The 17788-nt window shown below is 39.3% G+C and overlaps 1 protein-coding gene across 2 annotated transcripts in view; it reads left to right on the forward strand.

The window, feature by feature from the left end:
- IPO8 (importin 8) overlaps nucleotides 1-17289 on the forward strand; it is a 49919-nt gene extending 32630 nt beyond the window's left edge. The window contains exons 20-26 of one of the 2 annotated variants that reach the window (XR_014026958.1): nucleotides 3301-3396; nucleotides 4613-4833; nucleotides 8449-8654; nucleotides 9192-9413; nucleotides 10769-10885; nucleotides 13428-13593; nucleotides 13765-17289. Coding sequence is in view for 1 of the 2 variants with exons in the window: in XM_081331430.1 (XP_081187556.1) it covers nucleotides 3301-3396; nucleotides 4613-4833; nucleotides 8449-8654; nucleotides 9192-9413; nucleotides 10769-10885; nucleotides 13428-13522 (957 nt within the window). In the remaining variant the exon portion in view is untranslated. Of the gene's footprint in view, nucleotides 1-3300; nucleotides 3397-4612; nucleotides 4834-8448; nucleotides 8655-9191; nucleotides 9414-10768; nucleotides 10886-13427 lie in introns of both variants that reach the window. The other variant, XM_081331430.1, reaches the window with a different exon arrangement.
- Nucleotides 17290-17788: the final 499 nt, after the last annotated feature.

Here is a 17788-nt window from a genome sequence, read left to right on the forward strand (position 1 = left end):
CATTAGGCTTCTATAAATCTGAGAAATTGAACCTGAGAACAGAATGAAAAATGTGGCTTTGCTTGCTTCACTTCATTCATTGATTCCTGTTGAACCTTTTTTTTTAACAGTTCTTAGAGATCTGATCTGATTTGGAAAATGCTGGTCCTAGTTGAAAAAAATACATAGGTTACTTATTGTTAATAGTAGAATCAATTTTGACTAGTTATTAGTCACTTTTGTTTAATATTTAATGTGGATATTTTTAATGGCTATTGGATGTCTTTGTTAACTATTTTGTAAACTGCTGTGTACCTATGTGGATTTGGCAGTATTCAAGATGAATAAGTAAAAGTCATATAAATAAATAAAATGTTGGAATATAAGCACATCCATTGTGGAAACATCTTTCTTTGTTTTTTGAAAAAAATTTATTAGTTTTATAGGGTTAACAAAGAAGGTAGGGAAAAGGGGACTTGGAATAGGGTAGAGGAAAGATTAAGGGTAGGAACTGGGGTGTATACATATATTTGTGAAGCGATATGGTGGTTGGGTAGTCCAAAGTAGCAAATAACAAGTTATTTGTAGATAGTTCATGTTGCATCAATAAAAATTCCCTTTCTGATTCCCTTAATTTTCACATAGTCAAAGTAATTAAGTTAATACAGTTCTAGTTATGAGCTAGTCAATTAACAAAGTTTTCAATATAGTTAGACTAATACATATCAAAATCCTGTTTTTAAGTTTTACCTAATTGCAATAAAAAGATAGCCTATAATATGCAGAAAAGAGCTTACTTTTTGGGTAACCTAGAATTCCCTATTTCAGTAAAGAATAATTCTCTTGTTTACATAACTTACATTGTTCATTACATATCATTCTTATGATTTAACAGTAAAATCTAATTTTCATCTTAACACATCACCAATTTATTAAAGAAATTTTTTTTGTCTTAACCATTCAACACTTAATAAAATACTTTCTATTATAAAATTCCAAATTCTATTGTATAATTCAAAGTTTTATCCTAAAAGCTTAATTTTGTTTTCCTTTAAAAAATCTAAAACCTAAATATAGAATCAGTTTATATATTATTTAAGATTCCCCTTAGTCCATCAAAAGACATTTTTTAAGTTCTGTCTTTACAAATCCCAAAAAAAGAGGCACGTCTAGGTCTTTAAATCTAACTCTTGCCTTCTTTTTGTGCCAATCAGGCTTCCATCTTAGTGGTTTTAAGTTCTCCAATGTGTCTCCCTTTCTTCCTCCACCTCTTATTTGAATGCACGGAGACCATCCAAATGACAGTTTTGCCAAGCTAATGTCCTCTTTATAATCATTGAAGTATTAGTTTAATAGCTCAATTTTTGATGTTTGCTGTGATATGATTGTCATTAATTCAGTCTTTATCTTGTTCCGTTTCCATCTGGGTTAGGTAGTAAGTAGTAGCTGATGTTATCATTTGATTAGCTGAATCCTCAACATACTGTATTTGGAGGCCTTTGATATCTTCGCTCTTAATGTTGCTTTCTTTGGGTATTGTTGTTTTTTGAGTTGTAAGTTTTGTAGTTAAAGTTGGAGTTTGGACTTCTAAGTTCTCTGTAGGCTGCGTTTGTTGCTCTTTGAAGTCTCCTATTTTAGTATTGATTTCCACTTCTGCTTGTTTTTGGGTTGTCAGTTCATCATTTAAGGTCAAAGTTTGGTTTGGTGGCTTTGAGTTGTCAGGTTTATCATGCATTGTGGGTTTAATTTGTTCAGTTATAGCCAAAATTGTGTCCCAAATCAATTTGTAGTTAAGTGGTGGGATATAATCATCCATTTCCATAGTGTTTACAGCTAAGCCTTCCATGGAGGCTATTTTAATAAGAGTCAGTAATTTTCCACCTCCAATGTTTCTAAAAGTTGTTTTCAGTGCCAGGTGTTCCCACACTTATCTTTAAAGATAATATCAAGGACAACTGTCCGCTCTCAAAATAAGCAAAAGATTTACTTGCAATTCCAAGTTTAGCCACAGGATGTCATCAGTAGCATATAGAATAAGTTGTAAAGTTCTTTTTATTTTTCCAAATTAATATAAAGCTTTTATATAGTTAGTCCATTCTTTTTTCCTTAGTTCACATCTTAAACAGAAAATAGAGTAGTAGATCCCCACAAAAATAGGAGCTTTTTAGTAAGTAGGAATGAGATTATTTAATTTCTTTGTTTAATCAGCTGGTGTTTTTTTTCTTCCTTCAACGCTTTAAGGCTTAAAATGTTGATCCCCCAGGTATAGAGAAGCCGTTTTCTAAAAAAAAAAAGGGGGGGGGAGAGTTTTCAAAAAAGTCCCACAGGCAGGCAGTTAGGGGGATAGAAAAGGAAAGTTCTCACCCAGGTCCTCCAGATTGCTTCGTTGTGCTAGATGGTGCTTTTGGCTTTCGGCAGGGAGGGACTTAGTGATCAGCCATGTTGATGGCCGGTCTCTTCTTCGGGCCAAAAGGAGCTGCTCTGGATTCAAGCGGAGGGCTGCCGCTCTTCCACAATCACAGGAGGGTCTCCTTGCAGTGGTCGCCCTTCCAGGGCGACTTTCGACCCTTTTCAGGGTCCTCCAATGAAGTAGGATTGGACGGCAGGGAGGGAGCTCTGTCCTGTGCGTCCAAAAGCGCCACGCGCGCAAAGCGGAAGCCCATTGTGGAAACATGAAAATCACCAATTCTCAGTGTTCTAATCCTGATTAGACATTTAGGCAAAACAAGTGTATAGTGCCTTGGAAATTTGTCAAATTCAAATAAACTAGACAACATTTTCTCTTCACTTAATATACTGGAAATAGAAACAGCCGCTTGTAAATGTAAATACTTACATTATTAAGGCAAAATGCTTGGACAGGACAATTGTGTGTCTTATTTTAATATACCATAAAATTCCTTGAAGTTGAACTTTACTTGTGGTGACTTCATGTTTTCTTATAGGAAGAGTTTTTATTGCCTTTTTCCAGGATATTCTTTTTTCAAATTCTCAATCTAGCCAACTCTCCTGGAATGATTGATTGTGTCCCACCCATGTACTGATCAGAAATGACCTTACCTAGTTTTCAAAATCAGTCACATAATTGGCACTTCTGTATTACAGTACTATTGTTTTTCTATCTAGTAATTTCAGGTGTCAGGCTACTCATTCAAATGTCTCATACATTATTCAGAAAAGGTGTGTCAAATATTACATGAATTCAGCGAAACAACGTTTTAAAGATTATGTTGGAACATTCTTTTTATCACCAAGGGGGAACAAAAGTCTATTTTCTCAACAAATCTGAAGGGTTAAAATGGTCTATGATTATTTTGGTAGGTCCTAAGTGGTGATGCAGGTGAAGATGCTGAGTGCCACGCAGCCAAGCTCTTAGAGATCATTATACTGCAGTGCAAAGGAAGGGGTATTGATCAGGTAATTATTGATTGGTGTTTTTTTTCCTTTGCCTGGTTTGTAAGCTTCAGCCAGAATTTCGGAGACCTGTATGCCTTAAGAAAGGGACGCGGTGGCTCAGTGGGTTAGGACGATGAGCTTGTCAATCAGAAGATCGGCAGTTTGGTGGGTCGAATCCCAAGTGCCGCGTAGCAGAGTGAGCGCCTGTTACTCATCCCAGCTTCTGCCAACCTAGCAGTTCAAAAGCACGTAAAAATGCAAGTAGAAAAATAGGGACCACTACGGTGGGAAGGTAACAGCATTCTGTGCGTCCTTGGACAAGCGCTGGCTCTTTGGCTTTGAAACGGAGATGAGCACCAGCCCCTAGAGTTGGAAACGACTAGTACGCATGTGCAGGGGAACCTTTACCTTTACCTTTTTATGCCTTAAGAAAAAAGGATTTAGGAGGGGTGAAGCTTGCTCTTTGTAGACAGGCATTTTTTTTCCTTTTGATGCAATTGCAACAAATGGGGTTGTCTTCCTATTTAGGATCCAGCTTGGCTTGCGAGAAGTTCCTTATTCTCCCCTTCTCCCTTGTTTGAGCCATCAGAAAAATGGGTTTAAAATTTTTCTGGCGTGTCTTTCCTCAGTCAGAGTTCAGTAACAATAGAAAAATTAAACATCACTGCAATACAAAGATCTGAAGAGCGTGGGAAAGATTCCTGACAAGTTCCACAAATTCCTGAAGGCTAGTCAGAGGGATGCAGAAGTTGTTGAAAGTGCGGAAGGAGGACTATTGGTGGGACGAAGAAGGGAAAGAACCAGTCACCTAGTTCGGAGAAGAACTGAGGAAGGGAAAAGTTGGAGGCTTCCTCCCCACACCCCAGTTGCTCTTCATTTAATGAGAAAGGTTTATTTTCTGCATTCACCCATCAGATGATGCTCAAGCTTTGAAAATGAAACCCAACTCCTGCAATGAGAGGTTGATGGGTAAAGTAAAGATAGTTCATAGCAGAACTTAGGGCTTGCAGACGTTTTGGGATATAATAGTGGCTGCTATCCTGAATCCATATTAGTGAACGAGGATTATATTGTCCAGGATTGTCCATGAGTCATAAAAGAGCTGAGGTTGCCTACCCCTGAACAAGGGGAAGGCTGAATCCTTTTTAAAGTAGGCTCAATATCTGAAATATTTCAACTTATTTCTCTTTTCCTCTTTTTCTTTGTACTTCTCCGCATATCTCTGGTCTCTCCTTAGTGCATCCCTCTGTTTGTAGAAGCTGTGCTTGAGCGCTTAACGCGAGGAGTTAAAACCAGCGAGCTCCGCACCATGTGTCTCCAGGTTGCCATTGCTGCCCTCTACTACAATCCCGAGCTCCTTCTGCACACTTTAGAGAATATCCGGTTTCCTCATAACCCAGAGCCTATCACGGCGCAGTTTATAAACCAGTGGATGAATGATACAGACTGTTTTCTTGGGTAGGTGTGTGATGCTTTCTTTTTCAACACCTTCAGGTGTTTTGGAGACCTTAACTTGAGAGGAAATGCCAGGATTGTCTTGCTTTCCTACCTTCCCGAAGGTGTGCTATTGTATTATGAAATACCACATAGTGACCTTGGGAACAGCATGAAAAAATAGAACTGATATGCTTCTCTTTGGAGTAAGATTTTTCTCACAAGTCCTACTTTGCACAAATAGTGATGATTTTACTTTTTCCCTTCCCCAAGTGGCATTCAGGGCATGGAGCTATAGCTTGAATTCCTGAATGTGACATCAGCTGTGATGTCAAATTCAGAAGGAAAGCACATGCATTCATGTAACCTAGCTAAATCAAGATATTTAAAACCATGGTACATTTCAAATTAGACTTTTACAGTTGGTTTAATACATGTATTTTATAGGGAATTGGCTGAGTTTCATTAGCTGGGCAGTTTGTCATTGGCACTTGTTATTGATTGCATGTGACGTTAAATGTATGTTTTGACTTTTAAAAAATAAAAAAGGAAATTATTTTGTACAGGTAGCCCTCAACGTATGATTGCAGTTGAGTCCAAAATTTCTGTTGCTAAGCGAGACATTTTGAAAGTGAATTTTGCCCCATTTTATGACCTTTCTTGCCACAGTTGTGAAGATAGTAACCTGGCTTTCTCACTGGCTTTGCTTGTCAGAAGGTTGCAAAAGGTGATCACATGATCCCAGGATGCTGCAACTAACATAAATATGAACCAGTTAACAAGCAGTTGGATACCGCTGCTCTAGAGAGTGGAGAGAAGTTGGACTCGGTGGCTGGTTGAGAGTCAGGATGCCAAGCAAGACCATCAGGCCTGCAAAGTTTGTTTCATTTCATTTGTATAAATATGTACCTGCATATCCTAATTATCCTTAATAACATAGATATAAAAAAGGCAATTGAAGACCAACAAAGCACCAGTCTAACAAGCTTCCAAAACAGGCTTTTTCTAAATTTGAAAAAGGAACCCCTTTTCATATTCATAAAGAGTAGCAAGAGCATTATGCAAATAAGGAGGTCAAAGATGCCCACTTTCCAGGGGGAATTCCAGAACCCTGCAAGCAGCTGTTGAAAAGTTTCCCTCATTTTCCTGGCAACAGAAGGCTGATGTTGGTTGAGTTGCACAGTAAGAGCTTCTCTAGACTATCTTGATACTCAGTCAAGCTCACTTTAGAGTAAATGGTACTTCAGATATCTCGTTCGGCACCTACTGAGGAAGTTTAAATCACAACTAACTCTGAATTATGCCTGTAAAATGAAACAAAATCCCTTGGGACTGCCTTTACCAAGGCAGTGATGTGATCCCACTTAGTGCTTTGATTAATAATTTGACTGCCTCCGTTTGAAGTTTCTCTGGACGCTTTCCATAGGCAATTCACATAAGAAATGATTCAGTGGTTGCATTATCTCTGATTTGCCAGAAAATGTCCTAAAACACTGAGGCAGACTAAGGACATCTGTCTCCATCATAATATGCTCCTGAAATTCTCTTTATTTGCTGTCTCCTCTGCCAAAACACATTATAAAATTATTAGCATTTATTTAATATCCATTCCACCCACTCACCCTGATCCTCAAACATACATAACTTATGATCGTTTTTTACACTTACAACCGTTGCAGCATTCCCCAGGGTCACGTGATCAAAATTTGGATGCTTGGCATCTGACTTATGACGGTTGCTGTGTCCTGTGGTCCCATGGTCACCTGACAGGCAAAGTCAATGGAGAAACCAGATCCACTTAACAACTGTGTTACTAACTTAACAACTGCTGTGGTTCACTTAACAACTGTAGCAAGAAAGGTCGCAAAACGAGCCAAATTTCACTTAACAAATGTTTCACTTTGCAACAGAAATTTTGGGCTTAATTGTGGTCATAGGTCGAGGACTACTGTACTATCTTATGTGTCTGCGCTAGGCAACAGATACCTTCAAAATATTATATGTAAACCCCAGGAAGCTATGCTTGAAAATAACTGACTTTGCAATTTTACAGGGTTAGAACTATAATCTTTTCCTTAGCATCTTTGAATAAAATTAAAAATTAATTTTTAGAATACTGTATTTTGCCTTTTTTCTTTGTACATTCCCCCCTAGGTACTAGGAATTTGAAATTAACTCATTTTAATGGTGTTTTTTTAAGGTGCATCTTATATAATTAGTTTTTAATTAGGTTTAGTGACTTGTGCAAACCTTTTCATAGAGCAGGCATGGCTGGAGGATGGCTTCTCTGGAAAAGGGAGAAATTTCCTTTGGGGAGGCTCGGTGTCTGCTTCTCACAATGTTTAGAAACATTGTACTACTGCAGAAATCTGAAGTTGCTCCCGATTCAGTGTGGGATCCTACTCCAGGTTTTTTTTTCCAGAATCTGGCCAGGTTCAATTTAAATCAGAATGTTTTTAGGTAATATCTGTGGTAATTAAGCAGTACATTGCTATTGTGCTTTCTGCATTTAATATTGTATATTCTCATTTTTTTAAAAAAAATTAGTTTATGTAAGTATCCAAATACATATAAAAATATTTTTTTTTAAATTCCATTTATATCCCGCCCTTCTCCGAAGACTCAGGGCGGCTTACAAGCTTAGCAGTAGAGTCCTCACCTCATGATTTTAATTCGAACTGGAATTTTTGTCACTAAGTGACACGGTCATCGAGTGAGATCCCATATCATTGCAATGCTTAGCAGCAGAAATTCCACTTCCAGGTTGCTGTTATTAAGTGAATCACCATTCAGATGACGCCATATAGTTGCCATGCCAGCTTCCCCACTGAGTTGGCTTATATGCAGCCTGCAAAGAAGGTCTCCATTGCTGATCACCTGAGCACAGCGACGCAACCAACATAACATACGAGGGCTGGTTGTGAATTCCACTGTTGAGCACTGTTTGAACTATCACTGAACAAGTGGTAATTAAATGAGAACCTAAACATATGTGTCCAAATATAGATATATAGATATAACCCATATCTATATATATATCTATAGCAGTGTGTGTATGTTGTATATATGTAGTGTGTGTGTGTATGTATATGTATATATGTATGTGTGTATATATATGTATGTATGTATGTGTGTATATATATGTATGTATGTGTATACACACACGTGTGTGTGTGTGTGCATATACTATATTGCACACACACATACTTCATTTAAGCAACACCAAGAAAAATATAATAAATAAATAAAAAAGATAACAAATACAGGATAATAAATATTTTTAATCAAAACAATTAGCCAAAAAAAGATCCTAATTGAGTATGGTAGGTCTCTTTGGAAAAGAGTGTTCCGATATTGTGGTATTGTCACTAAGAAAGCTGCAACCAGGGCCTCGTTGTTCTTATTTATATAGCTAAAGGCTTATTTATATAGCTAAAGGCTAGAATAGAATTTTCCAAGTGGATTTTAAAGAAAGGGACATCCATTCAGGATTCTCCCAAAAGCCTCTATAACTATCCTCTCAGCTGAGTATCCATCCATGTTTCTGATCTCATTTTTCACAATCCTTACCTAACTTACGGTATAGAAAACTGTTCTGTTGGGAAGATTAATTCTCATCATTGAATTGTGCACCTTCAGGCTTCATGACAGGAAGATGTGCATCATCGGACTGAGCATCCTTATGGGACTGCCCTCTCGACCGCCTGCAGTAGACGCTGTGGCTGCCCAGCTTGTCCCATCGGTTCTCCTCCTGTTCCTGGGACTAAAACAAATGTGCGCCACCCGGCAACATGCGGAACGTGAAGAGCATGGGAAAGCTGAAAAGAATGACGCAGAAGATAACGGTACGGGCAAACATAAGTTTCCTGGCTGTGGCGATGAGCACTTTTATAAACTTTTTTTTTCCTAGAAAAAAACTTTAGATCAGGTTAGCCAAGATGTTACTCTCTTAACTGCAACCTTTTTTTAAAGGTAGAACGATATTCTTTCAACATCATTAGACTTCCTCAGTTCTGAGACAAAAATCTTCTCCTTATTTTTAAGGACAAATACGTTATTATCCCCATAACTGCACACCCGATATACTCCTTGAGATTAAGATTTTTCTCTAGAAAAGATTATTTATTTCAGAGCTCTATTAATCAGAAGTGACTTTTCCCACAAACTAGCCTTCCTCGGGTTTTTGTTTTGTTGTTTTTTTTAAAAAAACGCAGTTTGTTTTCATGATCAATCCTTACCAAGATTGTAATTTAAAGAATGTTTGTTCATAGGGTACTCCCTGGAAGAGTCATTAATTTTGAAATGGCGCTTTTGGTTAAAAATATACATCTTTGTCTTCCTTGTCTTCTTGATTTAAAAAAAACACACACGTATATTTGCAGAAGAGATTCCAAGTGACGAAGAAGAAGTGAATGAAGCAAATCAGGACATGCAGGAAAACCACGCCGGGGGTGGTGGTGACACAGGAGACGACGATGAAGATGATGACGATGATGAGTGGGATGATGAAGCATTAGAAGAAACTGCTTTAGAAAGCTTTAGCACTCCCATTGATCTAGAAGATGGCGTGGATGAATATCAGTTCTTCACACAAGCATTGTTAGGTATATAGACGTTTATTAAAGCACTTCTGGTTTTTCTAAGATGACTGTTATCTTTAGTTTTTGTTTTTGTTTTTAAAAAACCACCTGATCTGAAAAATGAATTTTAATTTATAAAACCCCTGCATCAGTGGTGGAAAATGTGTTGTCATGGTTCCGACAGATGAAACTCTTCAAAGAACTTTGAGGCATTGTTTACCTTAAAGAATCTTTGTTTGAGAAGCATAGCATTGGCACTAACATAATTGAAGCCAAAAGCCAGATTCCCTTCCCCTGAGCACATAGCATCAAAGCCAGGGCTTTTTTTGTCATAGAACGCTCAGAACAGAGTTCCGGCACCTTTTTTGGATGGAACCTTGTAGGGTAGGCAAGGCGGGTTGTATAACATGTGTGAGTTCCGGCACCTTTTTCTTTTACAAAAAAAGCACTGATCAAAGCACAATTCCCTCCTCCAATTAACAGTCATAATTCACATTCTCCAATTAGTTTAAAATGCAGGCTTCCCCTCCAGTTCTCCAGCCCGGCCAGTTCTTATCATCTCTTATTTCAATAACCTTGGTTCACACACTAGGTTCAGTATTATTATGTCTAGCTAAATTCTCATGAACATTCCTCCCCGCAGCATCATCTAACTCTAACTCTAAGAGTAAAACATAAGAAGAAAATGGTTGCATCTCCATCTTTGTCAAAGCAAAAACATCCGATGTTAGCAGTGTTGACACCTGTAGCATTACCAATACTATTGAAATACAACCACAGTGTTAGTTGTATCTGATGACAGTGGGAGGGCAGAGGATTCCAGTGTTAACCAGTATTCAGTAGAAAGCAGTTCTGTATATACAAAACTCATTTCATTAAATGCCAGTCATCAGCCAGATGGAAACAAGTCTGTTATACGGAGGGTAATCATATTAGAAACTCAAGTTCAAATCTTGCTGTGAATCTCAGAGGCTGGCTTAGGGTAAGTCCTTACTTCTCAGCTAACTTGCTACTTTTAATTGTCCTTCATAATTTTATTTATTTTTATTTATTACATTTATACACTCCCCCATCTCACTGTCCAAAGCTATAATTAAGTGCCCTGAGAACTCAGGAACAACAGGAAGATATAATACTCTTGATGAAGGAGTTCATCTTTCTGGAAATAAAGCTGTTGGAACAACTGAACTGTTACTGGAGATCCATCACTAAGAATATTAAAACAGTCTATCTCATATATATATATAGCAGAAACCTTGGCTCAGTATACTCACTTTAAAAGTAGGTCTCTGCGCTTGATAAAATGTTGATTTAATGATGTAGACTGGGAGTTTGGCAAGTTGTATGTCTCCTGAAAGAAATATATTTTGTGTTTTCAGCTATACAAAGCCAAGATGCCGGCTGGTACCATTTGTTGACTGCACCATTGAGCGCTGACCAGAAGACTCAGTTGCAGGAAATCTGTGCATTAGCTGAAGACCGGAGAAACTCTGCAGGTCGGTGGCAGGAATGTTTGCAGAAAGCTTACAGTTGAAAATCTTATCAAAAGGAACTCTCAGTTATTGCAGCCCTGTAAAGTAAAATTATCTGTCCCAAGTCAGTTTTCTTTGTGTTTGTCCATTATGAGAAGTTTTTATATATTGGATTTGTTTCATATCGAAGTTTTGGGAGGTGTGGGGTGGCACATCACATATTTTTACTCCTTTTAAGAGAACAAGAGCAGATACTTCAGGAAGAAAAACAGTGAATCCCCAGTGAGTCATTCCACATTGTGGAGGTGGATGTCAGGAGGTTAGTGTAACATGCTTACAAGTCTAGTTTTTATTTATTTTAATCCCATTTATATCCCGCCCTTCTCCGAAGACTCAGGGCGGCTTACAATCTAAGCACAAATCAAATGTGCTTAGCAATAGCCTTCATTCTATGTAAATGCCTGCTTAGTTGGACATTAATGTCTTTAGACACAGCTGACCTGTCTAATAGCTAAGAAATAAACTCTTTTTGATGAGACTGCAAACATGTTCTTCCTAAACCTCCCACCCCAACTTTTCACTACCTATCTTTATCACCATTTCCAAAAGAAGTGACAAAGGCTTTAGAAAGATGTAGGGAATCTAAATGCACAGCATGTTTAAACATTCCATGTATTCAATTGTTAAAAAATGTGTGTGTGGGAGGGGGGTTGCCTCATAGTTACTTCTCAGCATAGATCAGACATTCATTCTGGGGGGGGGGGGCTACAGTTCAGTGATAACAGCATGTGCTCTATATATGGAAGTTTCCTAGTTCATTTCTTGGCATCGCAAGTTAAAAGGATTAGCTCATTGGTCAACAGTGGGGGGGAAAAATATTTTATTTATTTATTTATTTATTTATTTATTTAGATTTATATACCGCCCTTTCCCGAAGGACTCAGGGCGGTTTACAGGGTATTTAAAAGAAAATCCATACAAAAGTTAAAACAATTAAAAAAGATTAAATGAAACCCTGAGAGAAAATAAAAACCCCAGTTAAAATTAAAAATTAAAAATTCTCAGCCTGGGCCAGAGAGCTCGAAGAGCCAGGTCTTCAGGTCCCGGCAGAATGAACGGAGGTCGGGGGCAGTCCTAAGCTCCGTGGGCAGCTGGTTCCAAAGGGCAGGCGCGCCCACTGAGAAGGCCCTATCCCTGGGTGTTACCCGCCGGCAATCTTTAACCGGCGGCACCCTAAGAAGACCCTCCCTGTGGGAGCGCGCTGGACGAAGGGAGCTTGATGCTGGCAGCAGGTGTTCCCTCAAATATCCCGGACCCTCACCATTTAGGGCTTTATAGGTCATCACCAGCACCTTGAATCTCACCCGAAGGGCAACCGGAAGCCAATGCAGCTCGCGGAGTAGAGGTGTTACATGGGAGTATCGGGGGACCCCCATCACGACTCGCACGGCTGCATTCTGCACCAGCTGAAGCCTCCGGGTGGTCCTCAAGGGCAGCCCCATGTAGAGAGCATTGCAGTAGTCTAAACGGGAGGTCACGAGCGCATGAGTGACTGTGCGTAGGGCATCTCGGTCCAGGTAGGGTCGCAACTGGCGCACCAGGCGAACCTGGGCAAAAGCCCCCCTGGTCACGGCTCCTAAATGGTCTTACTTGGAACTTTTATGTGTTGCTTCATTGCAGTTTGACATGCATGCTTTATGTCAGGTTCACTTAAATGTTCCTCCCCATGCCCAACTAGTGCGGTGCTCCTGAGATTCCCCAATGTGTTTATGCACCTTTCAGTTCCTAGAATTTCCAGTGAGGGTGGTGGTGGTGATGGTGAATGCTGGATGCTCAGTCTGCCCCTTTAACGAATGCCCAGATTGGGAAAGGTTGAAATATCGGTAGTCCTCGACTTAACAAGAGTTTATTTAGTGACCGTTCAAAGGTACAACGGCGTTGGAAAAAAGTGATGTGTGACTGCTTTTCACAGTTACGACCTTTGCAGCATCCCCGTGGTCATGTGATCAAAATTCAGATGCTTGGCAACTGGTTCCTATTTAAGACCGTTGCTGTGTCCCGAGACCATGGGATCACCTTTTGCAACCTTCTGAGAAGCAAAGTCAAAGGGAAATCCAGATTCTCTTTACAACCGACTTACTAGCTTAACAACTGCAGTGATTCACTTAAACAGCTATGGCAAGGAAGGTCATAAGATGGAGCAAAACTCACTTAGCAAATGTCTCACTTAACAACAGGATTTTTGGGCTGAATGATGGTCGTACGTCGAGGACTGCCTGTGGTATTTAGTTCTACCTGCGTGGGGTTTTTTCCCCCAAAAAAAACTTTTCTGCAAGTTAAAGATGTTGAATAATTGATCTAGAAGTGGTAACGACAGGGAATCCAAAAAGCTGTATGTTTCTTCTTCTTAAAGGAGTTCTGATTCTTTTCCTCATGTTTAGAGGGTCTTCAGGAATTACATATCGTTAATGTACCTGTTAAAAAGAGATTGAAAGTATCGTTGGTAGGGCATGGTGATATATTTGCAGCCTGTCTCTTAATATTCATTTGTTTCTTTTCAATTTAGAATTAGAGAGGATAGAAGAACAAATGAGCTTCCCGTTCGATAACAAAGGACTGGTCTCTGGATATAACTTTGGCACCGCTCCAGGAAGCAACTGAAGGGGAAAGGAGCTTAAAGAACTGCAAAAACATTTCATTATTAAAAAAAATGTGACTTATGAACAGGGAAGGTAATCAAGAGGTCTGCAAGTTTCCCCTTTGGAAAAGGCAGCGTTTGACCCTCTTCCCCCTCATTAAGACATTCTTTCTAACCAGCTGCTGTAATGTATAAATTCTTGTGGGTATTTTTATAAGTTGCTGGACTGAAAAGAAAGCATCTTGTCTTCTCTTCTTCTCCTTAGGAAAGGGGTAGCCAGCGGTTTGAAACCGAATGGAATTGCACTTCTCAGGTTTTTGCCGTGTGAAATTGAAGGGGTCCTATGGATAACAGTGCCTTCTGTGGTATACGGATTGCCCAGCAAAAGAATTTTGGAATGCAATGCTTTTTTGTCTGTGTTTAAAAGAAAAGAAAGGGCATATAAAAGGGCATAATTCATATCTTGCTTTCCATACCCTTTTGTTAACTTCCTCTAAAGAAATCATGGCGGTATTGTGCCCATCACACATTTTACAGTTAGCTATAAGGAACCGTTGTTAACATCTCTGCATATGTGTTGGCTTCTACGTCACGCCTCATTGAGTTATCAAAAATATCTTTACTTTCACTGCCGTTACCAGATGGTGAATTTAAATTCTTCTTTAGAGTAGTCAGGCTTTATGCAGGGTTTTTTTTCTCCAACTTTGCGAAACATCCTCCTTGTTCACCACGGAACAAGCCTTTCGAGGTGCTCGCTCTGCTCACATGGGACCATGGTTAAGACTCAACCTGCATACCCAAGAATAGTGGCCTTAAGCTGGCATTCCCTGTTGGGATTAGGTTTAAGATAAGGTAGGAGGAGTCTTGATCCTAAAACATCTGGAAGATACCACTTTGTAAAGCAAGATTAGCAACTGTGAGCGGGACTGTTTTGTTTTAATTTTGCCACTGTTGACCATCTGAAAAAAATCCAACAGTTCTCCGAAACACTTTTGAAAAGCACTGCTTTAACGGAATTTAAGACGTTGTAAATCTTTAGCTCTGAAACTCTTGAATGTGGATCCCAAGCTTTTCCAGTGCTGTTGTGGATTTTGTGTTGTATCAGTAATGAGCTTGTGGACTATGTAAATAGTTATCAGCTTTGTACTGTACTGTTGTTTCAATTAACATGATTGTCATTCTTTTAGCCATATAACGGTGAAATTTTAGACTTTCAGTCATTGCATTTATAGGTCTTTGTCTTTTGCCCAGCACTTGAGTTTGGTTTTGTTTCTCTCCTTTCCAGTTGCAACCACAGGGAAGTAAAGGAGAAGGACGAGTCAAAATGATGCATACAGTGTTACTGATGCAAGCCCCTTTTCCATATGGGTCATGACACTGCATACATGCTTCCCAAAAGGCACAGCTTTGTCATAACACTACAATGCCTGCAGGTGTGTGTCTTCCTTCCTTCCTTCCTTCCTTCCTTCCTTCCTTCCTTCCTTCCTTCCTTCCTTCCTTCCTTCCTTCCTTCCTTCCTCTTCCCTCTATTTTCACATGTTTGCCTAGGTTTGTATCGGAGAGCAGTTAAGATCACATTCAGTGGCTTACCTTGCACAAATGTTGTTGGGACAATAGACTGAATCTTTGCATTCCAGCTGTCTCTCTCTAAACAAAGACACTGATGATGGTCCTTGAGCTTCTGTTCTCCATACACCAATTACAACCACATCTATTTTCCACAACCCACTAGCAAACTTTACATTTCTCCGAAACAGTTTTTAGGAGCATAAACCTTCTCAGACGAACAGTACATTCGCAGTTACGTAAGTGCACTTTCCCCCATTCAACATGACATCATAATGGGAAGGGAGAGAAGTATACATCAGTGTAGTTGGAGGGGAAAGCAATTACTTTAGGCCAGGGGTCTTCAAACTGGACCCTTTTATGACTTGTGGACTTCAATTCCCAGAATTCCTCAGCCAGCATGCCTGGCTGAGGAATTCTGGGAGTTGAAGTCCACAAGTCATAAAAAGGCCAAGTTTGAAGACCTCTGCTTTAGGCCAGCGTTTCCCAACCTTAGGAACTTGAAGATGCGTGGACTTCAACTCCCAGATTCCCCAGCCAGCATAGCTGGCTGGGGAATTCTGGGAGTTGAAGTCCACGCATCTTCAAGTTCCTAAGGTTGGGAAACGCTGCTTTAGGCTCTATGCAATCTTAACTGATTTGATATAGCAATCCCCAGGTCATGGTATCAGGCATCAAATGGCAGTGAGACAGGAATCTAACTGATCAAGAGAAACCTTGATGAAAACGTATCTTTTCTTGAGCTCTTTTTACTTAGATATCCCATGGGGATACATTAGATACCCCAGGGGTTCAGCATTAAGACAACATTTTTTCAAACCTGGCAACTTCCACATTTATTAAAGCTACAGACCCTTGGCTGGGGATGATGAGACTTGTAGTGCCCTATATTGAGAAAGTGCCCATTTCAAGGAGGACTATTTAAGATGGCGTGCCAAGCATTGAATCTTTTAGGAGAAACGTAAAACTATGCTAGTTTGGGAAGTGAGCAGCCTAATTTTAGGGTAAGAGTTTGCTCGCTAGACCATCATTTACTCAATTTATAATTGAAGCCTTTCCTGCTAGCTTGGCTTTTTGTAAGAGGGAATCAAACGTCCTTCTCAAAATGTTGGCTTAAAACTACTTCACATCTGACAAAAGCAAATCTGTATTTACTGCAGTGAATTGGGGTTTCTCGAAATACCATTGCTTCCAATAGTCACATTTAGATGTGATGCTTTTTGGGATACATTTAAAACATGTTTGATACAATTCTGAACTGCTTTGGATGAAGAGGAATTAGAATGTAAATATTTGGTTCCCCCCCCTCTAATGCAGTAGGATAAACATTCGCCTCCATTTACATTTATTTTGGTTCTTTACTAATTTTGTGTTCTATATCCCAAAGAAATTTCCTGTAAATGTTTTAGCCTGTTGAAATGAGCTAAAGTCTGGTTCCTTCATCTGTCTTGAATTTATTGTTGCACAGTTGATAGACCAGAGGCATTTGCTAGAAAATGTGTAAGAAAGCAAGAGGGGGAAAAAGGAAAGAGATTTTGTTGCTCTAACTCATTTTTATGAAAATATGTTTGCAACAGAAAGTATATTTTTATTGGTTTGTATCTATATGTGAAGGGAATCCATTTTTAAAATATTAAGTAGCATTTAGACTACTGCTTCATAGGGATAACAGCTTGGCTTTTAAAAATTCTTTTCGTTTTTGCGTATGAGATTCTAACTGTCTTCCAGGATTTTGCCCAAATTTTATCCTAATACATCCAACAATCACAAAAACATCACTGGGGGATTCAGGGAGGATTGATTCTTCTGTGGCATCCAATTCACTACATGACCTTGCAGTTTTCTTGCCCCTTGGACTTCATCAGATTGAGGAAGACAGAGGCATGAAATGCTTTTACTCCAACCTTCCTTTTATGTCCTGGTTTGTTTGTTTTTTGGGTGTGCAGAGATGGTTTAGGACTCTGCTGTTTAAACATGCAATATGGAGATGATGTGTAAGAAGATTCAGCTGCATGGATTTGTCAGCTGTTGCATGCAGATACTTACGCTTCATAGGGAATGTCAGGAATGCTTCAGCTGATGACATTACCACCTCTATTCCCCTCCTTTCCTTCGATGAGTATGTCTTTCATTGTTCTGCCTATGTTACGTTGGGTTATGACAAATGTAACTTGAGAGAGAGCACTTCCTTAATTAAAATGCTTAATGTTTAAAGCAACTGTTGGGAATTCAGAGGTTGAGTGATTCATTCCCACGTGGGTTTATTGTTGGTGATTCCTGCATGCTATGAATCAGCTATCACATATGCAGTGCAGGTAGTCCTCAACTTACAACAGTTCACTTAGTGACGGTTCAAAGTTACAACATCACTGAAAAAAGTGACTTATGACCATTTTTCACACTTATGACCATTACAGCATCCCCACGGTCACGTGATCAAAATTCAGACACTTGGCAACTGACTCATCTTTACGACATTTGCAGAGTCTTGGGATCATGTGATCACCTTGTACAGCCTTCTGACAAGCAAAGTCAATGGGGAAGCCAGATTCACTTAACAACCGTGCTACTAACTTAACAACTGAGTGATTCACTTAACAATTGTGGCAAGAAAAGTTGTAAAATGGGGCAAAAGTCGTTCAACACGTCTCATTTAACAATAGAAATTTTGGCCTCAATTGTGGTTCATAAGTCAAGGACTACCTATATTACAGATATAAATC

The sequence above is a fragment of the Vipera berus genome (assembly GCF_964194415.1).
Source record: "Vipera berus genome assembly, chromosome: 6".
Classification (NCBI taxonomy): Eukaryota; Metazoa; Chordata; class Lepidosauria; order Squamata; family Viperidae; genus Vipera; species Vipera berus.